This window comes from Apaloderma vittatum, unplaced genomic scaffold (assembly GCF_000703405.1).
Source record: "Apaloderma vittatum isolate BGI_N311 unplaced genomic scaffold, ASM70340v1 scaffold9788, whole genome shotgun sequence".
In the NCBI taxonomy this organism is placed as follows: Eukaryota; Metazoa; Chordata; class Aves; order Trogoniformes; family Trogonidae; genus Apaloderma; species Apaloderma vittatum.
This window is the reverse complement of record NW_009731249.1, coordinates 107,533-134,572: the sequence shown is the minus strand read 5'-3', so window position 1 is coordinate 134,572 and position 27,040 is coordinate 107,533. Positions and strand designations below refer to the sequence as shown.

Below are 27,040 nucleotides of genomic sequence, written 5' to 3'. Positions count from 1 at the left end.
TTTCATGGTGGTCTTGCAGTTAACTGTGCTGGGATTAAAGCAGTTTACATCTTGGTCAAATAATTTCTAGGCAGGCCACTGTTGTGAAGGTCAATGTTGCTTGCAACTGATGCAAAAAGAAAAAAAAGCATGTTGGGAGACATGTTTCTGATTTAGGATGAACAAGTAGCTAAAAACTTAAGGAACTGGGCTTGTCCTAGATAACTGACCTAAATATTGATGCTGGGCTTCAGAACAAATTCGTTAGAGTTGAATGAGGAAAGCCCATTTCACGTGTCTTCATCTTACGTGTACACAAAATGTGACTGTTCACGTACATAAAAATGCACAGGCCATGGACACGAGACAGAATTATCTACCGCAGGTGAGCCTGTTTTATATTAAGTAAAAGAGAAACAGCAGCTGCAGAATGCAGCAGTAATGTAAGATTTGGCCCTTGCCGTCCGCTGACGAATTCCCACTGTCAGTCACCCTTCAGAGCAGAGCCTGCTTGTCTTTTGGTCGTGCAGCCCACTCAACTGTGTGCAGCTGCCGCAGGGGAACCCTTGTCAGGTTTATGCCTCGAGTGTCATTTCTGTAGTCACACGCCCGTCGCCACACACGCCAAGGCAGGTGGAGAGTGGTAGCAGGTGTCACGGGGGAGCAGCTGCATGCGTGTTTCTTGGTATATAGTTGTGTAGACTAAAGTTGAGGAGACAGACTTGAAGGGAGACACCTCCAACATTGATGAAATGTAAGTACAAAAGACACATCATTGGATGGATATTGATGATGTTGTTTCAGTAATGACATCATCCATAGACTCCTAGTGTCTTTGCTTTGCTTCTCTATAGTGATCACAACATAAATTGCTTGTCTTGTTTGACTTCCTTGTTCACCAAAGTTGAGCAGATTGTCGCCGTTTTCAACGCTTCTACCAGACAAAAAGCTTGGGACCATTTCTCGAAAGCCCAGCGAAAGAACATAGACATTTGGCGAAAGCATTCTGAGGTTGGTGATTTTATTATTACTTTCTATCCATCATCTCACAGCTGGATTGACACAGAACGAGTGTGATTGTAGCTGGACATAGTGTATTCAGCAATATTTATGGCCACTGTTTTAGCTGTTAATCAACTGGCCATTACACAGTCTCATCTACAGTATGAATTGCTCCCGTTGCTCTCATTATGGTAACAGTCATTAAATAACACTAAGACAGAGAGCGATGTGGTTTTATTTTTCATGTAAAATTTGGGAAGTCATTGGAGGATTATGTTTACTAACTAAAGTAATGAACTGAAGTGGTGAAATGAGGAACAAAAATTTCAGCTAAGGATGGAATTAGGAATTATTTCTGAAAAATATCTTTTTAGGAGTCATCATAAACTGTTCTTAAAAGAAGTATTCTGTAGCATAGTTTGTTTTTTTCTCATCGTGCCATCATATGGTCATTTTAAGATGACTTTGCCTGAAAATAATATAGAGAATTTCTTTCCTAATTAGTGGCTTAAGCATATTAAGTCCAGAATTATGACATACTCCTTCCCACTTATTTTATGCTTATCTTAAAAAAAAGTAGATACATCACTTGTATTGATTCTAAGTATTATTAATTATTAATATTATAAAACCAGTATAACTGTAATCATACTACCACATAAAGTTAGCAATGTGGGACCATGCATGTGTGACTGTCATAAGCATGAGCAGAGGAAATGGAATTCTAACTCCTTTTGCTGCGAGTGGCAGCAAAGGAAGCACTAGACCTCATCCTGTGTGTTGGTCATCCAGCTTTCGTTTTTAATTCAGTATATACGCTATGAGCCTGTATTTTAAAAAGTAAGTACCGATGTCTTTGTTTTCTTTCCTTCTTCTGCCTTTTTTTTTTTAATACGAGCAACTTACATACACTTGGTTTACCTTCATGTAGTGCAGTGTGTTGATTGTTCCTATCACAGTCCTCTAAATGATTTTTCTGTCTCAGAATAAAAACTTTAGAAGGTAAGGTGCACTTATTTAATTATTTTGTAGTACACTTGTAAAATAAGTGTTGTACACTTAGTTTGAGAAACACTACAGTGCTGTGATATAAATCATTTGGATAACATTTTAAGTGCCCATTAACTAATGCTAAATTACAGCTGAATACCAATGGCACTAAATGTAACATCCGCATGAATACCAAATGAATTCTTTATTTTCAGTGCTATTATGGTGAATACCAAATGACTTCACAATAATGGGACACTTAAAATAAAATGTTAGCATAATTTATTAGTACAAACTGTATTTTGCATTTTGTTCACGAATACCTCAAATAAGTAGTGGATAAAGCCTTTGTTCGATTGAAAGTTGGGGGTTGTTTGTCTTATCTTTTAGAGAAGTATGAAAATATGATTTGGTAATAACTTATTTCAACAATATTAAGACCATCCCTTCTTAAATTAGCTTTCTGTAAGGGGATATGGTGTGTCATTCATTTGCTGCCTTCTAAATATTTAATAAACTGTGTAAGAATTGGTCTTTCAAGAAATGATAATTCATTACTCATTTTTTCAACTATTATTGCCTTTTGTTTTTCTAAGAAGACAACTAAAACAATTTAAAAACATGCAAAGGTTCTTGCTAAAACAATATATTTTAGAAATGTCTGTTTTTTCAGATGTGAAATATGATTGAAATACATCAAAATGGCATCTTTGATTTAAATATTTTCTAACCCTAACATTATCTGCTAATGTGTTTAATTACCTGATCACCTTCCCTTTTTCTTCTGAATTTAGGAAAGTTTTGCTAGAAATCCAAACCCAAAACAAACACTCATACATGTAGACATTCTCTGTGGAAGATTATTGGCTTTGCTTATAATTAGATATCAATGCATCGAGGACATTTATCCCCGAAAGAGGGAGTAAATGTGAGCGAATGTCTGCTCATGTATGGAATATACTTCCCCAGGAAAAAGTGCAGGCTGCCTTTTCCAGTAAGAAATTAAGAAATGGCATGCAGATTTCTTCCCAGAGGTGCCTCTGATTGCACGAGACACTAGCTAACAATTTAACTTTTTAATCGCTTTTTTTTTAAAAAAAAAAAATTTGCATGTAAAATGCCCACTAACTAATTAGCCTTGCTTTTGCTGGGGTTAATGGACACAGAGACATTTATCAGAATGTCTGAGCTCTGCCGATGAACCGAGGGTACAGCACGAGCGCTTTTTCCGTGCAGTCCCTCTCTGACAACTTATTGTTAATTGCACGGAGCAGCGGTCGGGCTCCTCAATGCTGTCTCCTCCTTCCATGCAACTCTTCCTTGTTTCAGAGATTTCAAACCACCTCTTTGGGAATTAAGCTCTTTGTTGGCAGAAAAATTAGCTGTCTGCGGGCTGAAAAGGCCTACACTAATCACGGTGCAGCATCCCCGTGTTACACCTGACAGGATTATTAGGACAAAATAGAGTCCTCTCAATCTTCTCAGCGCTGCCATTGAAAAGCCAGCCGCTACACCCGCACCAGCTTTTCTAGCCTGAACAAAGATCGTCTAGACTTCCACAAAGCCCGCCCGCCTGCCCGATGATCGTTTACCCAGTGCCATGTGTCCGTCCTTGTGGCGGTCGCCCAGAGACCAGGCTGTCCGTGCTGGCACTCGCTTTGGATCAAGATGCAGAGTTTTTCAGGGCAGCGTTCTGGGGCTGGGTGGAGGGGGAGATGATTGTCCCTCTGTACTCAGCACTGGTGAGGCTGCACCTTGAGTATTGTGTTCAGTTTTGGTCACCTCAGTATAGGAGAGATATTGAGGTGTTGGAGCGAGTGCAGAGGAGGGCAACAAAGCTGGTGAAGGGTCTGGAGAACAGACCTTATGAGGAGCGATTGAGGGAGCTGGGTCTGTTCAGTTTGACAAAGAGGAGGCTGAGGGAGGATCTCATCATGCTCTACAATTACTTGAAAGGACATTGTAGAGAGGTTGGTGCTGGTCTTTACCATCAGCAGAGAGGAGTAGGCACTTTTAAGGTGTAGTTAATATGACTTTGTTTCATGAAGACACCTACACGTGCCCTAATGAGTCCTACACCGAGCAGAGGTGAGTGGCAGAAAGAAGCAAGAGTTATCTATACCTTAATCAGCCTGACAATCTCCTTTTCAACCTGCTTTTTACACAATTTAGGAATTATTCTTGCTGTTAAAGCGTTCTCCTATGCTTAGCAGAACTGAAGATCATGCGATGTGGAGACTCCCCTTCTCTCTTATTTTCCCTTTTACCCTGTGATAGACACCATTCTTTCACAGGACAAATTCCCTGTGCTACTCTTCTTATAAATATTCATATACAAATAATTATTATTACAATGATAAAAGCTGTGTAATTAAAATCAGAGCAGTAATAAAAACAGATATTAAATAATACATAATGACTTTATGGAAGTTAATACTGACAAAAAGGTCATTTTGGGTTTTAGGAGCTTCGAAATGCTCACAGCGAACAGCTCATGGGAATCCGCCGGGAAGAGGAGATGGAAATGTCCGATGATGACAGTGGTGACAATCCCAGTAAAAAGCTGAGAGTAGATGATTCAGGTAAAGCCAAATCCCTCTATAATGTCAAGTGTATGCAACTGTTGTTTTTTTTAACAGTAAACAAAAACTTAGATATGAGAAGCAACGTATTAATAGCTGATTATATAAGACAATATCTTATTTTAAACCCTCATAAATTATTTATTTGAATGATGCAAGATGTCTCTATGAGCTGTCTGTCACCTGCTATGATCTATAGTGATGAAATATATCCAGTTCTGCCCTTGACTGAGCATTGCATTTCTTTAGCACATTCCCTTCAATCTTACATGACAGTATTTCGTTCCATGGCTCTAACAGTGTCTTATGAGACTAGTTGAAGTTATGTTTTGGTCAGTATTCTCTAATCCTTACCTTTCTTTTCACCAGATACATAATAATGTACAAGTTCTCTAACAACTATGCCATATCATTTTAACTGTGTGCTTTGTGGAATTAGCTTTCGCAATATGGTACTGCATACTGCAGTACTTTGACACTCTTTAGATTGCTGTCATGAAAGAAGGAACAAGGCTGTATGTAATATAACTACAGAAAAGCAACTTCTTCTGCCTTCTACAAATATTCTGCTATCCAGGCTGGACACCAAGAGGCAGCTCAGAAGCTGCCTGCATTACTGACTGGTAACATGATCTGGGATTTCTTGACGTTGGCTAACAAAGTTGTGAGTAGCTAACGGACTTGCTTGTTTAGACATTCATCTTCGGAAGAAAATTCACAGAAGCTGAAGCCAAAGCATAACTGTGTGGCTTTCTTTTAAGCCAGTGTGGCTTTCTTTTAAGGAAAATGAAGAAGGAGGGAGCAATATGGAAAGAAAGAGGGTCAATGAGGAAATTTTTGATCTAGTTATTTGCGTACAAGGCACCATATTAAGAAAGGGAATAATTTCATCCATTCAACGGCTTCAAGTCCTTGTATGCCAGCACAAAAGCTTACATAGAGAAGAGCTCGTTGGCTCCTGTGACAAGGTATTGTGTGAGGTGAAATGACTCTGGAAGTAAAGACCAAAGGAAGGAGAATCATTCTATTAAAGAAATTTTGACTGCGACATCTCTCTTGAGAGAAGATATAATATTTTTCCTGGAAGACAATTGCAGCAATAAAATCTGTAAAGGGCAGCCTTAATTTTTGCTTGGTTAGTTGTGTGGTTTTGAATTTTCTAGACACCATTAGCAGAATGTTTGGAACTGAGACAGTGGGTCACCACAAAGCACTGCTAGCAGTAAGAGATTTTTGTGAATGTCTAATCATTTTACCTTGATTATGTCCACTCTTATGGAGGCAAGTCATTAGAGCCAGAAATACCCACAGCCCACATGCCAGAAGAGGAGCAATGATGTTTTGAACTGTCATACTTACCTACTCAGCTAGTTTAGCATACACATGCTTAGGGCAGAGCTATGCTGGTCATTCTTTTTGTAACATCACAAATAGAAAAGTGTGTTTGGTTTCTTGGTTTTCTTCCATGAAAAGGGACATTTCTATCAAAAGTTTTGATATCTGAGATTTCTATAACTTCAGTTTATTTGTACTGTTACAACATGGGCACTTGAGTCCCCTTGATGATAACAGTAGCAAACTCAGTACTGTGTTGTATACTAAGTCAAAATTTAGCAGTACAAATCCACTTGAGTACTTGTCCTTCGTTGTCCATTGTACCATTGATCATCCTCTTGATCTTACTGGAGTTGTTCCAGCCTGCTGCACACATGGAGTCATACAGTTCTAAAATTAATTTTATAGCTTTCTTCTTGCAAAGGTACACTTTCAGCTAAAGCAAGTGCATTTGATTCTTCTGTCATTGACAATAGAGGGAACTTGGAGTTAAATCAAAAAACTTATTTATAAAACATCGGTAAATGAAAAGAAAGTGAGAGAAGGATTTTTTTTCATTTTTATGTACAGAGAAATGAAAAGTGATTCTTCCTTTTAGCATTTTTTTTTTAAATCCTATTTGTGTTAGCTGGCTTCTCTTTTTCTTTTTTTTCTTTCTTTTCAAGTATGTTATTCCAGAACCACCTCTTTATCTTACTGGAGTGGCTATTTGTGTTCACAGTAACCTCTGTTCTACAAAGAATGTTTTTTAGAGAATTTTTTATCACAAAGAAACAATTCTATACAGTAAGAAAACATTCGCACTTTCTTTATTTTTAACCCTTATTCTTAAAATGTTTATCTAAATGCTTAATCGTGGGAAGGGCAAGGCTTGAATAACACAAAGAAGATATTGTGCTTCTTCAATTCAAGGACAGCATGCACACGTGAAGGCTTAAAAGTCTAAATCTGAAAGTGGCTGAAGCAGTGAGACATGATGAATTGATTTGGATAGTTCCATAGTTCTGGACTGCCCATCCTGTAATCTCAATGAATTTTTTCTAGGATTTTGGTTTTCAGTCTGCCCTATTTGACAGTGGGAACAAGACTCCTGGGAAGTTACCATCCCTGAAGCTACAACAGGTAACAGAGATTCCCCCAGGCTTCAACACTGTGCCAGGTCTTTTCTACTGTTTCTCCTAGTGAAACCACTCCTAGTGCAAGAAGGCTTAACTGATTCAACAGTTTAGAATGGTGTCAAGGGTTAGGGCTGGGCCTTCAAACCAGGGCAAAGGGATTCTAAGACCTCATTCTGTCTTGATAAAGTGTAGTTTCAGGAGTCTCCTGGAGTAACTAGTCAAGGCTTTGTCATTCAGAAACGACTCCACTTCTCTGAGCCTCTCAATAGCATGGTGCTGAGTGTTTCCCATTTCCACACAGCTAGTCTGATTAGAATGAATTCTCTCCTTTAGGATATCTGAAGAGAAACCTATTCATCACCCTCAAAAAAAGAGGGTGGATTCCACTCCCCACATCTGAAAACACACAGCAACACATTTAAGCGCCGAGGCTGTGCAAAAGGACTTCAGTGCCTAAATGCTTATCCAGAATTGCTGGACTTCAGGTTTCAGAGGTACAGTGAGCTGAGGCCCTTGTACGCAATAAATCCTGGGGATTTGGGGTAGATGATGAAAAAGCCGTTACCAAGAATTATTTGCATTTTTTCTTCAAGTCGTGCAAGAGTTGTGGTGCATATTAAAAATCTACTATTAGCTGTTTGTTTAGGAAGATTTAGGCTTGCTACTTGCAACAAGGCAGAACAGCTCCAGAGGGTCTTGTTGTAAAGTGCATCACTCCTAGACTCAAATCCTCTTCCTTCATCTCTCAGTTGCTCTTCTCCTGGCATTTTATGAACCTTACTTACTGATAGCAGTGACTCAATGGCAGAGCTGGAATGAGAACTGGGACCTCCAATCTCCTGAACTTGTCTTCCACCCTCTAGTTCATGGTGCAGGTCCAGGGCACTGCCTCTTGCACAAAGACTTGCTCCTCCAGGTGTTTTATAGGTCATCCCTTCCTAGGTTTAGTTAGTACCTGATTCTGTCATGTACAAGCTATAACTTCAAGAAGAAGGAAGGCATCACTACCTGCTTGTTCTGTTGGAGCGCATATCAAACCACTGTGAGGACCTCCCAAAGAGTCCCCCAGGAAATCCAATAAGTTGGCTGAACCATCATACATGCCTAGTTTATAGCAAATCCTGCTGGTTTCACAGACTAAAGGTCATTTGCGTCATGGGAAATATTGGCAAAAGGTTGACCTGAGACTGAGCGAATCTGATCTGTGGCATCAGCTATTCCTTTAGACTTAGTTTAGTTTTTGCTATGTGGTTGTTGTGGGGTTTTTTTCAAAATTCAGCCTTTAAACAGTGATTTTTCTGTAATGTGGATTGTAGAGTTTGAAAGGGGCAAGAGGATTGCTGAAGTAAAGCTGGGAGATTGCTAGGAAAAAATAATAATGATGATTGGCAACTCAGTTAATGCATTTGAGAGTCAAGGTGCAGCTACTGAAGCATTAGCTCAAGGGGAAAAAAAGAAGAGATTCAGCGCTGGAGTCTAGAGGATATACAAAAATCTTCAGAACAATCAGAATTTATGGATGCTTCGTCTCCCACCTGCTGGCACTGGGAGTAAGGATCCACATGTAAAAGCCTCCAAAGTAATTTTAAGAATTAGTGAAGTGAAGCTGCATGTTGTAGAAAAGAGCTGAAGTTTGGTTAATGCCTAGAAGGCATCTGTAATTTTACTTTAAGGGGAGGTGGGTTAATCTCTTTCTTTTACAGTTCTCGGCAACGTGACATTAATTCTAGCAACTCCCAAGTTCTGCAGGAGACTGCAACTGGCACCATGGAAAAGAAAGGCATGCACGGTGCTTGCAAAGGAGTGTGGGAAGGACGGTCGCTTTTGACTGGGATCCTAGAGCTCTGGTCCAAATCCCAGCTCTGTTATGTAGCCCCTGCCCGGACTAATCAATTAATTCCTCTTATCTCAGTTCCCTACTATCAAACGGAGGCAAGGATTCTTCCTTTCATTCAGCCACTGCCTGTTCTGTCCACACAGATGATAAACACCTTGGAACAGGGCTCTCTCCAGCTCAAGAGACTTGCAGTAGCCCAGTAACAGAATCATGGAATAGTTTCAGCTGGAAGAGACCTTGAAGATCATCGAGTCCAGCCTTTGTCCCAGCCTTATCAACCTACTAAACTATGCCCCCCAATGCAACATCTAGCCCTCTCTTAAACACTGGGGCCCTGGAGCATTTCACCACCACTGTACTACCTTGATGAAGTGACATCTCTGGGACAGCATGCAAAGAGTAAATTCCAAGTTAGGTAGCACGAACCCGCTTGGAACACATAAGATTGATACTACCTTCCAAATTAGGAAGACATCCTCTACAGCAGGATTTTCAAACATACATAAATTAGGTGCCCAGCGTAAACATTGAAGCTCTTTCTTTCTTGAACAGTAGCCTGGATCTTTAATGCTGTCCTGAGCTGATCCGTCCTGTTTGTGGCTTCAGCTGAGTTGCTTGCCATAGGAGACAGACTGAATTGTGGGCAGCCCGTCTCACAGAAGAGTGTTAAGTCCTTGTGAAAGTCAGTATTTGAAAAATCACACTCTGGTGCACACAGCATAAAACGGGCTTTGTGATATTGTTCGTAAGTCTATCTTGAAAGTTGCAAGCCTGGCAAGTCTTCAAGGAAAGCCTGAAACAACACCAAAGTGATCTGTGTGAGGCTTATTCGTCTTTTCTCTTCAATTCAATCCTCTTTTTGCTTTCTCTAAGGCTTGTGTGAATGCAGAGCTGCACACGTGGAATGGAAACTGTGTTTTATAGCTGGATTAAACCAGTAGGAAAGCTTTATATAGCTTGTTACAACTTTGAATAGAAATTGCTGAGCCCCAGCTGTGTGGAGCTGAGCTTTGCTTTTCCTTTTCTTCCAACTGTTCCAGTGTCATGACAGATCTCATGTCAGATCTTCTTCTTCTTCCTCCAGATCCCCAGGGATCAGATATTTTTCCCTTACTTTCTTGTAAGTCTAATCTTTTGGCTTATATGGGGGAGATTTTGTTTTAAACAAAGGTCTGATTTATTTTTCTGTCATTGCGTCTTCATCCCATAGCTTTTCAGATTAAGATTTCCTGAAAGTGACACTGGTATTTAACAAGCCCATAATTTGCCCATTTTCCTTGTAAACACTTGTTGATAAAGATAATGTAAAATAACAAAATGTGTTTACTTTAGAATTAATGGGCTAGTGTTGTTTTTTTCCTCAAATAAATCAATACCATTTCAAATCCATCGGCAGCTGGTATCATAATCAGCCCTGCAGTAATAAACCTATAAAGGCATATGAAGAGGAAAATAAACCCTGTTAACAGAAGCTGCTAACTAGGTTTTATAAGCAATCTTGAAGAAAATTATGTACTTAAAATCTGAAGCTCTGCATTCTCACCATACTGACGCGGTCCCCTCTTCAGCCGGAGAAGAAATCTGACCAACCCTTGTGAGCTCTGCGAGGGGAGTAACTTCCCCTTGAATGGAAATGCTATGGACAGAGCAGACAATCAGCTTTGCTCCCTGGGACCATCAGGGATGATCACCAGAAAGCAGCACAAGATGATTACTCCCTCTACACTGGGAAAAGTCTGCTCTAGTGTCTTTCACAGCATGCCAGTTCAGAGCTGTTGTTATCAGGGAGACTCCAATTTTGTGCCTTAAAATGCATTCCATTTTCCCCACAGCTGTTACAGAAATAGGCTGAATTTCAGGAAGCAAGTAGGCAGGGGCCTAATTTTATGCCCCTGGTTTTTAGTCCATTTACCTCTAATAACACTTCTTGTGCAGCTGAATTTAATAGAAGTGCCTTGATGAATCAGGGCAGAAGGCGATTGCCAAGCCTGTCCTCCCTGGGGAGTAAAGACAGCCTCATTCTGTCCCAGGTCCTGGGCAAGTTCCTCTGGATCATGCACAACACATCAGCTTTGGGAGGAAGGTCTATGCTGGTCCTGTGGACACGGCAGGTAAGGGGTTAACCTAACTTTCAATTTCTAGAGGAAGCAGACACTTCAACGGCATTTTCCTAATATGGGTTTTAGGAGGATGTCCCCTTTACTACAAAACAAGTCTGTTGCGCTTTGATGCTTTTCAGCTGCCAGAAATGCTATTATCTAGATTACATTTTATCATGTTTTCTGGGTATTTCATACTGATAAGATTTTATGCAGGATCATTACATATGAGAATAAATTTAATCCTGTTTTTAGTAAGCTTTAAGGACACTGAGGGATTATTTATGTAATAAGATGCAAAGTTGCTATGGAAAATGCTATAGCAACCTAACATCTTCACAAAACCAAGCAGCCACTTGTGACAGCAATCTAAATTTACATTTATTTTAGTGTCATTTTATTGACATTCTTAGTCTCTCATTTTGACAGCATGTTAAAATATGTTTTGCGTTCATGCTAGAACAAAATTAACAGCATGTTGTTGAAATGAAGATGATGCTTATAATTTTTGGAGATAATTTTAGCATATTTCATTTTATGTAAATAGCAGTAAAATAGGAGCGCTAAGAAGTTTGGGTGCATCCCCTCTATTTGTAACAGTGCAAACAATGCATGTAGAAAGTGATATTTTACAAGTCAGTGAAAGCTGAACTGTTTTTATTTGCTTTATAACTGAATGAAAATGTTTTTAAGGAAGAAATGATTTTGTTATTAGAATTTATTTCAAATCCTATATCTTTTATTATAACTTTCCCAGTTCAGGATACAGCCTATAATTTTTCATTTGGTTTCATAAAGCAGAGCATTATCTCTGAATGTGCAGACTTTTTTAATGGGACTTTTCTGAAACATAGGATAACAGCACACATTGCCCCTTAGGAGGTTAAATAAAAAGGGAAAGAAAAAACTAACACAAAGTGACAAAACAGTCTGAACTCTGTCCTGTGCTCATTGCAGTTAATAATGAAACTTGCATTGACTTCAGTGGGAGCAGAAGCAAGCTCTGTATATTGATTTTCTCCATCCCCCTCCATTAAGAATCCTGAAGTGCAGCTGTAACATTGTTGAAGTGGGATGTTGGCAGCAAAATCAATAAAAGACAATATTAGAACATATGCTGTTTTCAGCTTCCTCAAAATCTGATATAGCTGATATTAGCATTCTTCACCAAATTACACTTCATGCTTCCTTATAGTGCCCTCTCCAAAATAAAGCTTTTGTGCACTTACTCTCATATTTAGCCTCCAAGAGAATGAGCCCTATTTATAAGAGTGAAGATGGTTGATCCCGAACAGAGCATAAAGAACAGTTTCCTACAAGAGCTGCTTCAGCTTAAACCCTATTTCTGACCTCCAATGAAAGATCATTTCTATTATACTTTAAAATAAACTCCTGGGTTTAAGTTTTCTTAATTATGCTGCCCTTCATGCCATGTTGTTCTTAGAAACTCTCTTCACCTCAGCAGAGTAGAGAAGCTGGCAGATATTGCTTGAGATGGAGATTGAGGTACCTTCTTATCCACCACTAAATCCAAGAAACATCATCCATTGCTTAAGGTGTCAGAGGAGATAATGAACAGAAAGCAGAGTCTTTTCCAATGTCAGTACAAGCTTCTAAACTCACAATTGCAGGTTTGAGGATCATGCTTATGTCATAAGACATGCAAGTCTCGCTGAAGTTTCCAAAGCACTGAAAGCTTCCATTTCAAAGCATGCAGCTTCTTGTTCCTTGTGTGTACAGCTGACTGGAAGTCTGTGATGTGGTTGTGTGCCAGGAGTTAAAAACACACCCAGCAGAGCTCACTCTTGAAGCTGGATGGCCACAGAAACTCCCCAGACTGCTTCTAGCTGGTGATGCTGGTTTGTTTTGGTGAATAAATCTTAGATTCAGATGGGTTGCATGATATCCTGCTCTTTGGTTTTGGCTTCAAGACCAAGAGAGTAAGCTTCTTATTAGTAACGACACATATCCATAATATCACAGAATCACAGAATGTCAGGGATTGGAAGGGACCTTAAAAGATCATCTAGTCCAACCTCCCTGCCAGAGCAGGATCCCCTGGAGTAGGTCACACAGGAACACATCCAGACGGGTTTTGAATGTCTCCGAAGAAGGAGACTCCACAAACTCTCTGGGCAGCCTGTGCCAGTGCTCTGTCACCCTCTCAGTTAAAAAGTTTTTCCTAATATTTTTGTGGAACCTCTTGTGTTCCAGCTTGTACCCATTGCCCCTTGTCCTGTCATTGGACGTCGCTGAAAAGAGCCTCGCTCTATCTTCCTGACACTCCCCCTTGACATATTTATAAACATGAATGAGGTCACCCCTCAGCCTCCTCTTTTCCAAGCTAGAGAGACCCAGCTCCTTCAGCCTTTCCTCATCAGGGAGATGTTCCACTCCCTTCATCATCTTTGTGGCTCTGCGCTGGACTCTCTCAAGCATATATATAATACAGTGGTTTTGTGAGCGATGTTTTGAAGCATTTGGTTCACAAAGCTGAAAGCCAAGTGGATTCAAAGCTGCTTGGAGGTGAGTGATCTTTTAGTCTTATTTAGTTTTAGATTCATAGCAGAGAGAAAACAAAGAACAATCCTCTAAGATGTGCAATGACAGTCCAAAGAACTAGATACCATACCAAACCCATACAATTTTATTCCACTTCTCCACGGATTCCAGCATGTGACTCCTTGAACATAAGCATACAGAACTCTAACGGAGGAAAATTTGTTTCTTCTCTGTTAAAAGGTGTTTGTTTTGTTGTTTGTTTATTTTAATAAGGAGTTATAATTGCTTTTCTTTTCCTTTCAGTGGGCAAAATAGTTTGCAACCTTTTTGATTGTTTCTTCAGCCCTCCTTGTATTCGATGTACTGTAAGTTTCATCAGATGCAAGAACTGTGCCAAGCATGTATTTACAGCACTTGTAGCCAGGGATTGCTGAGCTGCTGCTACAACTGCCAGGTTCCCACCTCACATTGTCAACCAGGGATCTCTCTGCAGAGTGGTTTTGGGTGGTTGCTAGTCCGTAACACCCGCTTCTTCATTGTTTTTATGTCATGTGTCAGACATAGACTGTCTTCCCTCTTAAATTTGTCTGAGCTCTGGAGGCAAGTGAGCACTTTTAACAGTCAAGGAAGTACATGATAAAAAGCAGTAGTGCTCCCCGTGTTGTTCTATTATGAGATAGTCGTCTGCCTCATCATATTTTGTTGATAGGTTTTGAGATGCCTGTGCTGTTAGACCTTGATCCCACAAGCTACTGCCTGCTGCTCTGAGTGTTTGCACTCACCTTCTGCTCAACACCCACAGATACAAAGTCCTAAGGAATAGCTTACCCAGAAAGTCTGGTACAAGGAGTATTTCAGCGTTATCTCTTCAAAGTCATGCACTTTTTGCAAATTTCAATATATTGTATGTTTCTGAAAGGACTGGAAGTATCACTCAGCTCTCAGAACCCTGTCATCTGCAAGTCTGCAACGCATTTTATGTTTCAGTAGCTGAGAAAATACCTACTAAATATGCTAAAATACAGAGAAGGCAGGACAGAGCGGAGAAAAGGAGGTTTTGGCTTGCAGATGCAGCCCTTCTGGGCACCCTTCCATAAGAGATAAATGGCTCAAGAAACACTCTCTATGAAATTCAAGAAATTACAAGCTTTACGTGATCATTTGTTTATGCCTTCTAAAGGTGTAAAAACATATTCATACATTTGAGATCCATTTTTATCTAAGGCCAAAGTAACTGAGCAAATATATCAATATTATGCACAACTTGCAAAGAAAAATTAACTCAGCCTCCAACCCAGTACAAGGTCAGAGAGAGAGATGGATTAATACTCCCCTGCAATTTAAGGTGCAATAGAATTTTGTGCAAAGGTGGTTTATCCTCACATTTATAGCACACGCTTTGCATTTACAAACAAGATTTGCCTATTATAAATCAGAACAATTCAAAAACCAGTCACTTCAAACACTCAGATCTGCCCTTTCTTCCCTAATGAATGTGACAAATTGAGAGATTCACGTGCACGCTGTCAAATCTGCTTCCAAGTAGCAATGACGATTTCTTCCTATAAGTCCTACAGATTTTTTTCTTTCAAGTTGTCACAGCAGTGCTGGGCCTGAATGCAATTCCTAGTTTGAATTCCAACAGCAGTGATACAGCCATGCATCTTGTAAATGTCAGTGTTTATTGTTTAAATCTGAATAAAAATATAGAAATTACTTTGACTTTTCAGAAGTAACCATCAGTAAGCCACCTATACAGAGGTTTACTTATATACAATAATGTTTGAATATCCTAAGTAATTTATGTATCACAGGTGCACAGATACATACAATGCATTTATGCATTATATATGATTAACATAACATCTATGAAACATTGAGCATTCATCAGCATTTCTTGTGCTATGCAGAGTTCAGATGTCTATACCCTCAGCATCTGGGGAAAAGGCTCCAAGGAGACCTTATTGTGGCCTTCCAGTATCTCAAGGGGGCCTACAAGAAAGCTGGTGAGGGGCTTTTTAGGATGTCAGGTAGTGATAGGACTAGAGGGAGTGGATTGAAGCTAGAGATGGATCGGTTCAGATTGGACATTAGGAAGAAGTTCTTCCCCATGAGGTTGGTGAGACACTGGCACAGGTTGCCCAGAGAGGGGGTGGAAGCCCCATCCCTGGAAGTTTTTAAGGCCAGGCTGGATGGGGCTCTGAGCAACCTGATCTAGTGGAGGATGTCACTGCCCATGGCAGGAGGGTTGGAACTAGATGATCTTTAAGGTCCCTTCCAACCCTGACAATTCTATGATTCTATGATTAATACAAGCAGTGTTTTTCCATTACTGATGGGGGAGAGGGTCATCAATGCCACTTGGCACCTCCCCAGTAACGAATGCTTTTCTTGCTTGAGCATACTCCTTCCCCTTTGAGACTAAAATCTCCTCTCTTTGGTATTACAGAAATATATTCATTTTTTAATATTATTGATTAGAGGAAAAAGTCACTTCTTTATTGGCTTCTTTAAACCACAGTCTCCATAAAAGTGTTGCAATGCTTCTATTTCTCAATTAAGGAAAAGAAGCAGAAGCTCTGTAAGAGATTCAGTACTTGATTAATTATATTTAAATAAGGCAGCAGTTATTAGGCAACATAAAGCATAAATATCTGAAAATTTCATCTCATCACAAACCAAATACTCTGACAAGCAGTGAGAAATTATTTTTATTGAATTTTGAAAATTTAGTTTTTATCAAGGTTATACCCATACATTTTCTTATGATGGCTTACTTCCTACACCACTAGTTCAAGAGGAGAACCAAGCAGGAAAGGCAACACAACAACCCACCCAACTAACAGTCCACCCATCCCAGCTGTATGTGCAGAGCCAGTGCTTCCCTCTTCTGTCATCCTTTATACATACGCCAAGTCTATTGAGCTTTGTGCATATCATGGGTGGCAGTAAAAGAAAAGCAACCCCAAAAAAGAGAGGAAAAAACGGACCCTTTGCTTTAAAGAGGTGACCTGGAGAAACTGGTTTCAGTGGAGCAGATTAACTAGAAACTGTCAAAATATCATTTATGAGCTGTGTAGACTCCTGTTCTCCAAAGAGATGCTGTCAAGTAAAATAGACCTAAAATGTGACAGGCTTTGATATTACTGTAACAAGGTGGTCTCTTCCAAATTCTAAATATGCATTTCAGTAATGTGATGTGACATCTTTGTAGGAAAAGTCCAAAACATTTAAAGCTTCAATTTACCTGGGACAGAACTGGGTAAGAGGGGACTAGAGAACATACTGCAAAATGAGTGAGGGAAGCGAGAAACATCTGGAAATTACGGAATGTTAGGGGGTGGAAGGGACCTCTGAAGATCATCTAGTCCAGCTCCTCTGCCAGACGAGCTGAATCACCTAGAGCAGATCCTCTGGAGAGCATCACCTAGAATAGATCACACAGGAACATGTCCAAGCGGGTTTTGAAAGTCTCCAGGGACAGAGACTCTGCAACCTCTCTGGGCAGCCTGTCCCAGGGCTCTGTTATCCTCACAGTAAAGAAGTATTTCCTTACGTTTAGGTTGAATCTCCTGTTTTCCAGTTTGTGACCATTGTCCCTTGTCCTGTCTCTGGACACTACAGAGAAAAGATTTACCCCATCTTTCTAACACTCACCCTTTAGATACTTGTAAGGATTGATGTTACTCCCCTCAGCCTCCTCTTCCACATGCTAAACAGACCCAGCTCTCTCATACTTTCCTGATGTGGTTGATGCTCCTGTCCCCTCATCTTCTTAGTTGTTCAGGCAAGCAGGAATTGCAAATGAACAAAGAGATGGACTCATGTTTAGACCTGAAGGAGGAAGTGAACTGAACCAGCATGAAGGTAAAAGAGAGGAAAATACAAAAATTTGGATAGAAAGATTGGCTTAGAGTGGGAGATTAGTCTGCTGGAGATTAGCCTTCTGGGTTTTGAGCCCTTTAGAGAAAGTTAGTTCAGTGTTTAAGTGGGTTTTCTGCAGTCATGAGGTCTAGTTCAATGATCCCGAACTGAGCTCCTGAGCCAATGTTCATTTGTAAGACTATAGTAAGTAATCTACATCTCATTCCTAGGACTGACTGAAACTGAAATTAAATTTCCTTGTTAGTGTTTTTAATGAAAAGTCAAGAGTTTGTGAGAGCATGGTGAAATAAATACAGAGAGCAGGTACTGATCCAGTCTAGAAAGTTTGGAAGCCGCAAGTCCAGAAACTTAAAGCAGAGGTTTTCAGTTAATGATCTCTCTAGGGCTTTAAATAAAATGTCAGATATCATAAGACTCATCAAAACACCACGGAAGTTGGCAGCACTGCTCTCTGGAGCATTCCTAGTCCACTGCAGAGCCGGCATTTATGTGCTACTTTTTGTTATTAGGCCCAGCTTGACTGTAATCTGTCTTCCTTGTCCCTATACCTTCTTTGCTATTTGCAAAGAGATATGCTTCATTACACAAGAAATAATAAGCCTTCATAAATTACTGGTGAGCCACACGAGTTGTAAACCTAGGAAAGAACAGTGCTATTGCTGAAGTCTGCTAAGCAGGAAGAAATTTTGTAAACTGAGAAAATCCCTCTTCAGAGAAATGCTTTGGTTTCTCAAGTGTTACATCTGTCTCTACTGGATGGGATGGATAAAATTGCAGTTAAATGATAGTGCAACTTTTTTTTTCTCCATTTTTTTTTGGCAACATCCTTCCATTTACTAATTGTTCACCAGCAAGTTTTATGTGAATAGGAAGCCTGAAAATAATTCTCATGAGTATTCAATTTGAACATCTGGTATCATCATGAATGTAACTGGTATAATGAGGTTCTCTGCATTGAACATAGGCTACATAGTGAGGAAAAGACTTTGAAGCAACTACACCTGAATAAATCAGGTTTTGTAAAAGAGTAAACCCCTCTCCCAGTGTGCAGACTCTAACTCCAAGTAACAGTAATGACAATAACCCCTCCTCATATAGGACAATTAGTACCCTTAAAGTTTAAATTTGCAGGTACCGAGACATTCAAATGAAGTGTGCCTAACATTAGAAAAAGATGTGGAAATTGCTTAATTGTTTGGTTATGTTATGTCTGAAGGGGAAAAGAAAAAAAAGTGTTCATGATTAGGTTAACTTGTAATTGCTAAAAATTATTTATTTTTATACCATTCTAATTCTGTTTTCAGAGTTTATTCAGGCTGTTAGCTAGCTGCCTAAAGTTTTAACAAAAGGGGTTTTTTTTTAAAAAACCTCAAGTGACATAGTCTATTTTTGTGGAAACATGGGAAAACAATGGAAGAGGCTTTTACCCAAATGTGCAGTATAGGAATAATATTGCTTTTATCTGCTAATATCAATCATATTTTTATGCACCTGTCATTGACATCTGAGCACTATTTATGCTGGTGATCAAGTATTTAGTAAATGTCCATAAAGAAAACAAAGCATCCTCTAGCAACTCAAGGCAATGGATCAAATCCACTGTCAATATTGGAGGATTTAGAAGCTGTTATTGTTATGAAGTGAGCTGAGAAGATGCCTTAAAGAGACCAATGTGTCATTTAGTCTTCCTCTTCCAGAGAGATTCTTGGAGATACCATCAAAGGGCTCCTTTCTCAAATGCCTTTGAATGGTGCACAAAGCATGTGTGACTAAAATTTATTCTCAAAGTTCAGTTTTTATGGTAGAGTTTACAAAAGTCAGATGTGAGTGAAGTGAATCTATATCTGGACATTTATAGATAATGACAACTGACAACTAGTGAAGAATACAGAGAGGGTCAGCTTTGACAGTTCATGGTTGAGACACAGGTTAACACTCCTCTAGCTGCTCAGCATGTGTCCCCATCTCGAAGGCCATCTAGCTTTCCCTCTGCAATGCAGGCCATGCCTTCCTTCCCACCACCTCGCAGACCTCCTGCAAACCCAAACTTCCCACCTGCCTCAAAGTGTCAGTCACTCACGGGCATCATCCCACACAGCCCCTAGCACTGGGTGACCACAATGGGGTCCTCAGACAGTAGCACAAAATTTAAGTTCCTGTGAGATGGAACACTAAGTAGGGCCTTATAGGGGAAAAATTAATGAGAGTCCAGTGGTTCCACCTAGTCCATGAAGCTGAAAGTTTTGTACTTCAAGGTAGGCCCAATCTCAGTGTCACCCTTTTCTGACACATGTCAGCATGCACACACCAGTATCCTCTCACAGATTTGCGTTAAACATACAATTGGGCCTATTACTTACTTTTGAACTCTTCCTCCTCACATCCAGTAACTGTTAAAAATCCCACCACCGTTCTTGTGCCACCACCTGCATCTTACCACACTTCCTTTTTTTCTTCCTTCACATGTTGAGTTCAGATCCGCAATTTTCTTTTGTTCAGCCTAGCTTTTCCTAGAATCTGATCTCCATCTTTAATCTGTCAAAATTCACACACAAACCTTATGACCTCATGTTTGACTTCCAGGAGTTCCTTTTCTTTGGCGCTCACTTGAGCCCTTTCTCAAGATAGCACATAATGTATCTCCTAAAACTCTATACTTTGGCTGATACGGTCTTCCTTACAAATGACAAATGTAACTGTTGAATAACTTACCTTGTTTTCTACAGCATCAAGACATAGCTCCTACCCTTCCAGATCCTCCAGAAACATTACATTGAATCGTAGAATCATAGAATCATAGAATGTCAGAGGTTGGAAGGGACCTCTGAAGATCATCTAGTCCAACCCCCTGCCAAAGCAGGATTACCTAAAGTAGGCCACAGGGGAACTCATCCAGGCAGGTTTTGAATGTCTTCAGAGAAGGAGACTCCACAACCTCTCTGGGCAGCCTGTGCCAGTGCTCTGTCACCCTCACAGTGAAAAAGTTTCTTCTCGTGTTGAGGCAGAAATTCCTATGTTCTAGCTTACACCCGTTATTCCTTGTCCTATTTCTGGGCACCATTGTGAAGAGATCGGCACCTTCCTCTTGACCCCCACTCCTCAGGTATTTGTACACATTAATAAGGTCCTCTCTCAGCCTTCTCTTTTCAAGGCTAATCAGCCCCAGTTCTCTTAGTCTCTCTTCATAGGAGAGATGTTCAAGTCCCATAATCATCCTCATAGCTCTTCGTTGGACTCTCTCCAGTAGGTCCCTGTCTCTCTTGAACTGGGGAGCCCAAGACTGGACACAGTATTCCAGGTGTGGTCTCACCAGGGCAGAGTAGAGGGGCAGGAGAACCTCCCTAGACCTGCTTCACACACTTTTCTTAATGCACGCCAGGATCCCATTGGCCCTCTTGGCCACAAGGGCCCATTGCTATCCACTAGGACTCCAAGGTCTTTCTCCATGGGGCTGCTTTCCAGTAGGACAACCCCTAATCTGTCCTGGTGCCTGGTGTTATACCTCCTCAGATGCAGAACTCTACACTTGTCCTTATTGAATTTCATGAGGACCATCTCCGCCCAGCTCTCCAGCCTGTTCAGATCATGATGGATAGCACCACAGCCTTGTGGGGTATCAGCCACCCCTCCCAGTTTCATATCATCAGTGAACTTGCTGAAGGTGCACTCTATTTGCCCGTCTAGGTCGTTGATGAAGATATTGAACAAAGATATTTCTCCTTTGGTTCTTCTGCTTCATGGCTCTCCTATTTGAAAAACAAGCAAGCTAGCTGGAGGCCAGGGATAACTTTCATTGTTTGTATTTATAGTTGTGAACTTCTGTCCTTATTTCTCTCTTCTCACATTTATTCAGTCCCTCAAGCTGAAAACTCTTTGAAGAAGTGTCTTGCAAGTTGGCTTTTTTTTTTTTGACATTGTAAATGCTCTGCAATGGGAGTGATGCAAAAAATTACCATAATAACAGCCATTGTTTTAACAGGTTTTGATGGTTTTCTTGTTGTTGTTATCAGAAGGAACATTATATTATTTAAAACTTTGATTTTGAGTCAGGAAATTAGGATAATGGCATTAGTAGAACTCAGGTAACAGGAAGTTTTGGAAGTATGCTCTTCATCTGTTTTCATCCGTGTCACTGTATCAATACATTGTCTAATGTTCCAAAACCCTGAGAAATTCTACTGAAGAGGTTAGACCAGAAGTTTTCAGTTTTATGATCTATTTCTATGTAAGTGTAGAAGGATTTATAGGAAAAAAAAAAATCTATAGAAATAGTTCCTCTAGGAGGACCTATGGGAAGTCTGTGCACTTGAATTTACAAGAAGGTTTTGTGTTATTATTGTTAGTGTTTGCTCGTTTGTTTTTCAGCTACTACTTTCAGATTGCCTCAGACTCTTGAGATAACCTGCTGCCTGTGCATTTCAACTCAGTGTCCCCAGTATGCGAATTAGTAGTCCACCATTAATGTTAACCGTAATGTTATTAGGGCATCATCTAATGAGAAATGCACAGTGCGGGTTTGCATTAGCAGAACTGGTAGAAAATTCTCACTTATTTCCTCAATAAATAGTTAACATTCAGAGATGTGGGGTGTTCACTTTATTTCCTGGCCGCTATGATATGAGTCATAAAATGCTACAATTATCCCATATCACATGTGAAGACAAACTCTGTCTTGGCTCTGGTGGGCATTATTGTGTATTAGGTTAAATGTAGTCACAGAGTACCAGGTAAAAGGTACGCATAAAGAAAGTATGTTCCTAACTATCTGAGATGGACACCCTAGAAAAATAATTATTTTTTTCTTCCAAGACGTCAGTGAATGAGTATGCCTTAGACTTCAGTGGATTTATGATCAGCCAGTAACTTCTTGTTTTAAAAAGACTCTCATTTTGATTTGGGTCTAGCCTGGGTCCACTACATGGAGTCTATTTTGCCATGGAGGCTGTTGCCAAATTATATATGGCACTTCTGCCTCAGCACAAGGAAATCACACTAACCTCTTCCAGGCCCTCAAAATATCAATGTGAAGAGTTCACCTTCTTACATATGTCTAATCTTCCTGCAGCTGCTTCTCTCAGACTGGCAGATATCATTTTGCATCCCTCAGTGAAAATCCTGTAAAGCTTATATTGAGCTGGTTTCCAGCTGTGTTTGTTTAGGGAGGAATATTTCCTTTTGCTTGCAGCACGGGCAGCTATTTGGGATTCTTGTCAGTTTTCTTTTGATGCAGCTTCCTTGTATACACTTCTTCTGTAAGTGCTTTCCACATTCATGGTCTTTTTATCTTAAGATGCTTTTTAGCATGTCTCAGAGAGGAGTTTTATAAATGAGTATCTGAACTACCGAAATTAGTATCTGAACTACCAAACTTTTTTTTCAGCCAAAACTGTACTCATTAGCTTTTTCAATGAAGCAAAAATTTCTGTAAAAAAATTGAAAAATATTTGCTTTTTAAAATGCAAATTCCTTGTTTCTCAAAAATTCTTCTGTAATTTATTTTAGTATTTTAAAAAGTGCCTTTCTTTTCTTTAATATATAGTCATAGAATCATAGAATCACCTAGATTGGAAAAGACCTTTAAGATCATCAAGTCCAATCATTAATCTAACACTGACAAGTCCTCAGCTAAACCATATCCCTAACCACTATGTCTACACTACTCTTAACTGAAATATAATAAAAAAAATCATAACTGGTTTACGTGTAATAGATGTTTCATTTGGAATCAAAAGAGACATTGATCTGAATCCAAAATTTCGGTTTCAGTGCACTAAAATGTAAATGTCTTAAAATCACAGTTATGTTAGATCAACAGAAATAATGTTTCCGATTTTGTTTAAAACAGTTATCCAGAGTTGAATGAGTTTGAGTGTCTGGGACCTTTTCTGATAACCACCCTGTCCACACATGTACTTTATGTCATATAATTTGTGGACTCTTATCTGGAATTAATGTAAAAACTTGTGACAATTTAATATTCTATTACACTGCTGCTGTATGTATTGCATCCTCCTTATTTAAGGACATATTTCTACCTTGGACTCTGTCATTAATTGCCTATAGTGAATGGCTAGGTAGGTCACCAGAGTGTATAATAATGCTTATAAGAAATTATACACCCCTGGGAATCCTGCTTAATATTACAAACGTATCTCTGCTATATTCTTCTTCCCTCACTTTTGGTTGTTTGAGATATTTCCATTTTGCCTTAAAATAGGTTGTAACCTTTTCCAAACACAGCCTTTTGTCTTCTGGCATCTGCAATCTAGAATAACGGGTCACTCGTCCTTGGATGGGACTTCTTGGTAGTACTGCAGTATAATTATTGTCATATAGGTTTTAATATGGTGTACTAAATATAAGTTTGAAATAATGAAATAAAATAATAGCATTCAGAGGTGCAACTCATTATTTTTAGCAGTAAAACAGCTGCACGGTATTTCTGCAGGAAAAATGAGCAATTACTTTCACTGCTTATATATGCTGCAACTTGTTCCATTTGGATTAATTACTTTTTAAACCCTGATAGGTTCATCAGCTACAGGCTGCTTACTTTTGCAATATGTTGTAGCCCTTTTTCTTGCCCCTAAGTTGCTGGCCCTGTAGCAGACTTCTTGTGCCGTCCCCAGCCCCACTCCATAGCCTGAACTCACCTAGGAGGACAAAAAGGAGAAGGAGTAGGCTGTAGTGTCACCCAGAAAATACACAACAGCAGCCTTTCCCAGGTAGAATAGCCTGAACCTTGGCTGAATCTGGATCCTAACCCACATTTCAGTGTGGGCTAGGATAACTAAATACATAAGCCTTACACCTTCCACATATACAGCAGCCCTTTAAAGTTTTTTAAGAGCTGGACTAGATGATGGGCAGCAGATGAACTACTGTTCCCAAGCCACTGTGAAAATTTGGGTACATTCATGATGGCCTCCTTTTATGCTCTCAGAGAGCATAAGGGTAGGCAGTTTCTGGCTGGAATTGAGCATAACATTTGGGGGACAAAAAAAAGAAAAATAAGTTTAAATTGTGGGAGATTTGGTAGCAGTAAGAGAATACAAATGACAGTGAGACTTTTTACCAAGGCCTGTAATGACAAGGACAAGGGGTAAGGATTTTAAACTGAAAGAGGTTAGGTTTAGATTGGACGTAAGGAAGTCGGTTTTTACGATGAGGGTGGTGAGACTCTGGCACAAGTTTCCCAGAGAAGTTGTGGATGTCCCATCATTGGAAATGTTCAAGGCCAGGTTGGATGGGGCTCTGAGCAACCCAATCTAGTTAAAGATGTCCCTGCCTGTAGCAGGGTGGTTGGACTAGGTGATCTTCAGAGGACTCTTCCAGCCCAAATGATTTAATTTTAATTTAAATTTCTGTTAGACTAAGATTTTTATTTGACTGACTTTTTTTTTCTTTTTTCTTTGTTTTATCATGGCTTGTTGGCTCTTATAAAAAAAATAAAAATGGATTTTATCCTCTTATTTGCCCATTGGACTCATTGCAATTTCTTGAGGGTAAATTTTGTCATGGAAGGATGATTACATGCTTTTCAGAACGATTTAATTTGATGTAACAATACTGTAACTGTTGCTAAATCTTCCAGAGAAATTCTGTAGAATATCCAAATTAAGTGCAATAACCAATCCATGTCTGTGTTTGAATAGTAGCTGACTGTACTTTATTTTCAAGAATGCATTTGTACTATTTTAAAATTAGTAAAAATTATCTGAGGAAAAGGTAGATTTGTCCTGCCAAAAATAAAACATTTTTATTGGTGATGAAATGTTATGACATTCTTTCCAAGAGCTGATACAATTTCACAAACGTGTTGAATTGTGTTGTCATGGGGAACAGGGGACTCTTTAACTACGGAAGGTCTAGTCAAGAGAGACCTAACATTAAATGGAGTTAATATACAATTTCCTATAACTTGGAGTTTAATCATTTCGCTGTTGTAGATGGGCAAGAAAGAATTCTGTGATACCAAGCCTGAAATCATTTAATCGGGAATGTAAATCAGTTATGTGCTTCAGTTACCAAATGTTGATAGAATTGGCTATGGTAGATTGTTGTTTTTTAATTACAGCTGCTCTGTAATGTTGTTGTCTTACCAGGTTCCAAGAAGGAAAATAGTATAGTATGGCAGTTTGATGACCACTGCTACTGCCAAGTATAAACACTACTAGGAGTGAGTTCTTCCATAGGATGATAAACCACATTCCTAAAGTAATGAATGCCACTCTTCCCTATATGTATTTATGTTCAGATAATTTATTTAAATAATGTTCCCAGTACATGCTTTATAGCCTTCTGCCTTTTGCTACACAAATTTTAGCTTATATTGCAGACTGTGCAAGTCATTTGGCAAATGTAATTTCCATCCCTGCATACTAATCGATTTCTTCACAAACACCTGCTATCAGTTATGATAATAAAAATGCCATTCTAAATTGAAAAGGGGCCAAATGGAGCTTCCTAAGGAAATGACTTAAGTGTCTTTCAATGCCTTTAATGTAGTAATGTTCTTGTAGTGGCAATGCTTTTTTTGAGCATTTGCATTTTATATAATTTTACTCTATTACATCGTTTTTCCGTCTAAATGGTTCCTCATAACCATTGCTACGAAGTAGCTCATAGTGAGATTGGAGAGGAATTTCTTTGTTTCCTCTCTCATGGGACTAAATCCAGCAACTTTATGTAGTCAAAATTCCTTAGCACAGATCTGACTGGAACATCTGGCTGCTACACTAGTATAAACACTAAACAGCTCCATCAGTTCCTATAACATCACTGGGAAAATGTAAAGTTGGTGGGTGCTTTGCCCTTGGACTGCATTCCAGTTTCTTCCTAAAATATAAGCCTAAATTTAGCAGACAGATTGCAAGTAGCATTTGAATTATCCAGGGTGGCTTTACGGCTCCTTCCATCCCAGGAAATAACTTCCAAGCAACAGTCTTTGCCAGAACCTAATCATTTTCAGCTCTGCTGGGTCTTGTCTCAGCTCTGAAATGTCTCACTGGCACCCAGCTGTATTGTCATGTCCCCTGACAATGTCCTCTGCGTTACTTGTAAGGAAACAATCCGTTTTACTGATTTCTTCACATTTTCATTTTCTCTTAGCTCTAGCCGCCCAAGCGTATGCGCTAAAGGAAGAGAACGATAGTCTTCGATGGCAGCTGGATGCTTATAGGAATGAAGTGGAGCTCCTGAAACAGGAGAAAGGACAGCTCTTTCGAACAGAAGAAAGCCTTACAAAGGACCAGCAGCTGCAGTTCCTGCAGCAGACAATGCAAGGCATGCAGCAGGTATTGCTATGGAAGAAAAGCACGGGTCTTCTCTTTTAGGAAAGTGGTACCATGAAGCTGTGCTGGGCTCCAGACTATTAGCTGTGAAGGGCCTGGTTTCTTTTCAGTCAAACTCTTCCAGATTTTACAGGAGGAGAAAGAGTTGGGGAGGAATTGGGGACATATTTAGGGGTAGTCAATTTAGGAATTCGTAATCTGTAAACCCCTCGATCATTCAAGGAAACTCCTTATGCATGTCCTGTTTAGAAGGAAATTACTTTGGTACATCCCTTACTGCTCTCCTCACTCAATCCATTTGGCCCTAATTCTGCACAGAAGTTCAGGAAAGTTTGTACAGTGTAGCACAGCCAGTGCTCTGTGGTGCCTTCATTTGCATTCTTCTGCATCTTCGGATGCATCTCCACTTCTCGGCTTT

At 39.7% G+C, this 27,040-nt stretch overlaps 1 protein-coding gene across 1 annotated transcript in view; it reads left to right on the top strand.

Moving 5' to 3' along the window:
* Positions 1-323: 323 nt before the first annotated feature.
* The window catches only part of ENOX1 (ecto-NOX disulfide-thiol exchanger 1), a 68,700-nt gene continuing 41,983 nt past the window's right edge, over positions 324-27,040 (top strand). Inside the window, exons 1-4 of the mRNA XM_009875123.1 lie at positions 324-364; positions 834-990; positions 4,436-4,553; positions 26,441-26,625. Of these exons, the coding sequence (XP_009873425.1) occupies positions 324-364; positions 834-990; positions 4,436-4,553; positions 26,441-26,625 (501 nt within the window). The remainder of the gene's footprint in view (positions 365-833; positions 991-4,435; positions 4,554-26,440; positions 26,626-27,040) is intronic.